The sequence below is a fragment of the Varanus komodoensis genome, unplaced genomic scaffold, assembly GCF_004798865.1.
Source record: "Varanus komodoensis strain SLA01 unplaced genomic scaffold, ASM479886v1 scaffold8, whole genome shotgun sequence".
NCBI lineage: Eukaryota > Metazoa > Chordata > Lepidosauria > Squamata > Varanidae > Varanus > Varanus komodoensis.
Genome location: NW_025336481.1, coordinates 24,053,255 through 24,058,468, shown reverse-complemented (window position 1 = coordinate 24,058,468; position 5,214 = coordinate 24,053,255). Strand labels below are relative to the sequence as shown.

Here is a 5,214-nt window from a genome sequence, read left to right as displayed (position 1 = left end):
AGATTTTATTTTCCTGGGCTCCAAGATCACTGCAGACGGAGACTGCAGCCAAGAAATTAAAAGACGCTTGCTCCTTGGGAGGAAAGCTATGACAAATCTAAACAGCATACTGAAAAGCAGAGACATCACCCTGCCAACAAAAGTGCGTATAGTCAAGGCCATGGTTTTCCCAGTTGCAATGTATGGCTGTGAAAGCTGGACCATAAGGAAGGCTGAGTGCCAAAGGATTGAGGCCTTTGAATTGTGGTGCTGGAGGAGACTCCTGCGAGTCCCTTGGACCGCAAGGCGATCCAACCGGTCAGTCCTAGAGGAGATCAACCCTGACTGCTCTTTAGAAGGCCATATCCTGAAGATGAAACTCAAATACTTTGGCCGCCTAATGAGAAGGAAGGACTCCCTGGAGAAGAGCCTAATGCTGGGAACAATAGATGGCAAAAGAAGAAGGGGACGGCAGAGGATGAGGCGGCTAGATGCAGTCACTGAAGCAGTTGGTATGAGCTTAAGTGGACTCTGGGGGATGGTGGAGAACAGGAAGGCCTGGAGGAAGGTTATCCATGGGGTCGCGATGGGTCGGACGCGACTAACAACAACAACAGATAGTTTGACCTACAGCATTGAGCAGCCCTGGCCAGCATATCCAGTGGTGATGGATAACAGAAGTTGTAAATGAAGCTATCTTGAGGGCCACAGTTTGCCTAATGTAAATTAAAAATGGCACTTAACAGACCACAAACATCTCTATATAAGCCTCTATATAGGCTTATCCTGCAAACAAACTTATCCCCTCCCTTAACTAACTAGGAATGCTGTTTTTAAAAAATTATTCAAACATGAGATCACAGATGTAATAGCATTCACAACTCCATGAAATGAAGATGTATTTGTTTTTTAAAATAGGATGTGTAGGCAATCTTTTCAGGTCCTCGGCTGTGTGTGCCATTTTTTTCTGGGCCTGCAGTTGCATTTCTCTTCCTCTTTGCTTGCAGCCCCTTCTGGATGGCCCCCTTCCTCTGCTGCTCACCCTGATTCTTCTGCTGCCATAGCAGCATTCTGCTTGTGCTTCTGGTTGCTGCTGTCTCCTTAGCCAGTTCTACCCAACCTGCCTGTGGTTTCTTCTGCATCCACACGTCATTTCTGTCACCCCACTGGCACTCTTGCTGCCCCGCCCCACCCCACCAGCCTGCCTGTCCACTTTTGTCTCCACCATCTCTTGGCTACTGCTGCTGCCCTGAACCACTCTGTCTGCAACCTGCCACTTGTGCTGCTCCCCTACCCAACGTGCCGGCTACCTCTTCTAGCACTGACCACCATACCGCTCCTTCTCCACCACTTTGGATTTCTGTTGCTGCCATGGAGCAGAGAAGTAGGCGGAAATGGTGGAGGAAGAGGTCTGGTAGGGGGAGGCAGTCATAATGTCTGAACATTTGTCTGAACTGTTCTTCAGTTTCTGTTCTCCTGCCCTTCTTCCCTTCCGAACCCATCCCGTGAACCCCAGTAATGGGGTTTTTCCCATCTTGAAACTGTTCCCCAACATCAAACTGGGCTGTATTTTGCAGATATGTCTGTTTTTTCCTCTCAAACGTAAAAGTCTTTTAGGACAGTCTTATGGAGGCTGTGCACGAGACAGTTGTTGTGATGTCTCTCCACCCCAAGAATTCTCCTTAGGGGAAGAGCTACAGCTCCTGGAAAATGAGACCATCCCAGAACAGCCAGTCACCAAATGGAAGCAGGCTGAAACACTTACCAGTTTCATTATGTTGCTTTTGGGAGAACTCCTCCACACAGAGTCTGCTTCAGCTGATGCAGGACAGTAACTTCTCCTCTTCCAAATAGGAATCAGTCAGTCTGGCATGCCACCTGAATGAACAGCATTGTGATAAAACTGTATGTGTCCTGGAGGCTGCCAAAACAGTTTCTTTTTGTTCTGTTATCTCCCAGAAGTTCTTCAATACCAGGAATGAGAATGGAGACTTGCTTAGTTGTGCAGGAGAGCTTTTTTTAACCTTCCATAAGGGACTAAACCAGCAGCTAATTGCAAGTGAAACTGCTTCCCAGGTGGAGCCAGCCTGTGTGCCTGCTAGTTTGATCTGTCAGGATGACTTTCCATGTGGAAGGGAGCTATTCCATTTGGACCCATAGTTCGGTGGCAGAACTCATACTTTGCATTCAGGATGTTTTAATTCCTAGAATTTTGTCAAAGGCTCGGGTAGCAGCTGTTTAGAATTGCCTCTAAAATCTTGGAGAGCAGTAAGCAGTCAGAGGACCCGGCACTGGGTTAGGTATGCCCATTGTCTTGCATGGTATAAGAAATTTCCATTTATGTTAGTGGTTATTATCTGTTATCTCTCTGAATGAGAGAGTGACTGAACTGTTTCTACTCACATTTTGTTCTGTTCCAATGGAACCAGATTTGGTTCTGTTCATCAAGCAAATGCCCAGAGTTTACTATGAGTCTTTTGCAGTTTGGTTCCATAGCACATTCAGTGTGGATGTAATTTAACCTTGAAATTCAAAGTCTTCCTCTAGTGTGACTAGGAAGAAATATGAGGAACTGCAGATATAATTTGTAGGGTCTGATCCAGTACTGTGCTGTGCCTTGAACTGGATGTGGATGTTTAGGGAAATTTTGTTCCTCTGTCTGTTGGAGATTTCCAGCTAACAGAGTGATGGAACCAGAATACATCTTGGTCATGATCTATACATTTTAGCTACACTAGAAGCAGCATTCACACTGCCTAAGGACAAAAAAGCCTGCTTTTGGAGGCAAGACTTGTTCTTACTGCTGAAAGAGGGGAGGGAGCTCTTTTGCAATGCAGAAGATTTCACAAAAGATAGTTTCATCTGCTTAGTTTTTGTATCATTGCATTAACTACGAAACGTCTTTAGACTTTTCAGTTTGTCATATTCAGTCAGTCGGTCATTCAAATTAATTTAAAGCTTTTATTGACCATCCATCTACTGGCAACTCGGGATGGTTTACAACAAGTAAAATAGGAAATAAAATAAAATGGCACAGCATCCAATAATACAACAATGTACAACCACATTAAAACCAATTACACATTAAAATAATGGGAAAATAAAAAGGGTTTCGCCTGGCACGGAAAAGAAAAAAGCATTGGCGCCAGGCAAACCTCTCTGGGGAGTGTATTCCATAATTGGGGCACCACCACAGAGACTTTCCTCCGAGTAACCACCCTCCTGATCTGTTTCAAGGAGGGCTCCTGAAGAAGGACCTCCGCCTCAGATCTCAAGGGGTGAAAGGACATACAGGGAGGGAGGTGCTCCTTCAGGTGTCTAGGACCCAACCCATATAACATGCAAACAGAATAATTGTAATGCAAAGACAAGCAACATCCATATGAAAATGCTTGGCCTTTTAAAACAAGTAACCCAGTATCTGATACAAATACAAACACATTTAATCAAGTTTCATGTTTCTGCTTTTTTTGTGTTCTTCTAGGTACCACATGAGACGCAAGAAAACCGGCCCCAAGGATAGGTGAACATGACATTTACACATCATATTTACTGTCATAGAAAATAATCTCTCCACAGATGGTGCTCTTTAAACATATGTATGCATATTACAGTTTCATTAAACTACTTTCCTTCCTTATGCTGTTTGATTTACTGTGTCTAATTCTGAACACAAAAACCAGAATAAATAAGCAACTGACCTGTCAGGATCCCTATTTTAGAAAATAACACAAGTCCTACACCAAAAATAAGTCAGTCATGTTCAAACTGGACTCAGGGTTCAAGGTATCTTGATAATGAAACTTGTGCTCCGGAGAGCTAGAGGTCAAGAAGGAAATGCATAGCAAACAGAACTGGATGCCTCAGACTTCTAGGAGACTGACATTACGTAAGTGAAACATGAGGACTTGGAAGATTAATGTGCGAAAGCGTTCAGTGACTGCTGCTGGTCAAGTTTGCAAGTAATGTCTGTGCCTGGAGGTTTCATGAAGTATTTGCTTTTAGAAGAAAGCAGTCTAATAAAGCTATGCTTCCAGGAATAATGTAATCATCGATGTTATTGATTAGCTCAGTTTCCCAGAGCTCAAAGATCTGGTTTGTAGAAAAGCCATTTTGGAATTAAGCTGTAGAATCACAATCCTGTTGTTTTAACTTGGCAAATGATGGGGTATCATGCTGTGTCAGGTATATTTTATAGAATGGTGTTCTGTGTGTACATTACTAAGATATATTGTCTTCTGATGAATGACGTTGTGAATTAATTCATGAGTTCATCTGTATTGATTTAAAATACAGCCCATCTGTATTTTATTATTTATGGTGTTAATGTCTTGAATAAAGAGACACAGGATGCAAGTTATTTTTACAATTTAAGTTCTGCTATGCAAGTATATAGGTTTTGAGATTTGGAAGTCTCAAAAATGCTGCAACAAATAGTTGTCAATTCTATAACAGCAATGGAGAAGATGCATCTATCTATTGATGCTAAAATTTGGCATTGCTCTTCTAACCACTTGTTAGGCAGTTTTGGAGACTGTCCAAGTTTCTCCTCCTTATCTGAACCACCAGAGGGCACTGCTGTACAAGAATACAGCCTCCCGTGCTTCTATGTCAAACTATAACTGCTAAGATCAAATGTCATACACTAACATTTTCAAATGCAGGCCAGATGGTTAATTGTCAGTGTTAATTTATGTATGAGCAGGGAAAGAATTAATTTAAAATGGTTGATATCAGAAGTCTTTTAGAACAACAGTTTAATTATGAATATTGAGCATATATTGTTCTCTGAAAGGAAGGGAAGAAATCAAGAATTACAGGTGCATTTTACTATTCATTTACAGAAATTCCCCCCTAAGCACACACTTTTCAGTTCACTAACTTCCAAAACTATCTTTTTAAAACAGGAATGATATCATTAAAAAATCAGTCTGCAAGCATCTTGAAGGAAATGCAGTGATTAATAGAAGCCAACATGGCTTTATCAAAAGTAAATCCTGTCAGACATTTAATCTCATTTTTTGACTGGGTAACCTCCCAAATGGACAGAGGGAACACTGTGGACGAAATCTACCTAGACTTTAGCAAAGCTTTTGACATAGTGCCACATAACATTCTAATAAGCAAAGTAGCAAAAAGTGGGCAAGATAGACCATTAGGTAGGTCCAAAATTGGCTGCTGAATTAGACACACAGAGTGCTCATCAATGGCTTCTCATTGGATGGAGGTAATGTG

At 42.0% G+C, this 5,214-nt stretch overlaps 1 protein-coding gene and 1 long non-coding RNA gene across 4 annotated transcripts in view; one reads left to right on the top strand and one right to left on the bottom strand.

Moving 5' to 3' along the window:
- LOC123036521 overlaps window positions 1–2,870 on the bottom strand; it is a 6,631-nt gene extending 3,761 nt beyond the window's left edge. The window contains exon 1 of the long non-coding RNA XR_006417152.1: window positions 1,745–2,870. This is a non-coding gene — a long non-coding RNA (uncharacterized LOC123036521). The remainder of the gene's footprint in view (window positions 1–1,744) is intronic.
- The window catches only part of MRPL42 (mitochondrial ribosomal protein L42), a 16,551-nt gene extending 12,932 nt beyond the window's left edge, over window positions 1–3,619 (top strand). For all 3 annotated transcript variants that reach the window (XM_044455821.1, XM_044455822.1, XM_044455823.1), the window contains one exon: window positions 3,464–3,619. In XM_044455821.1, coding sequence (XP_044311756.1) covers window positions 3,464–3,506 — 43 coding nt within the window. In that variant the 3' untranslated portion in view covers window positions 3,507–3,619. The remainder of the gene's footprint in view (window positions 1–3,463) is intronic.
- The last annotated feature ends 1,595 nt before the right edge of the window (window positions 3,620–5,214 follow it).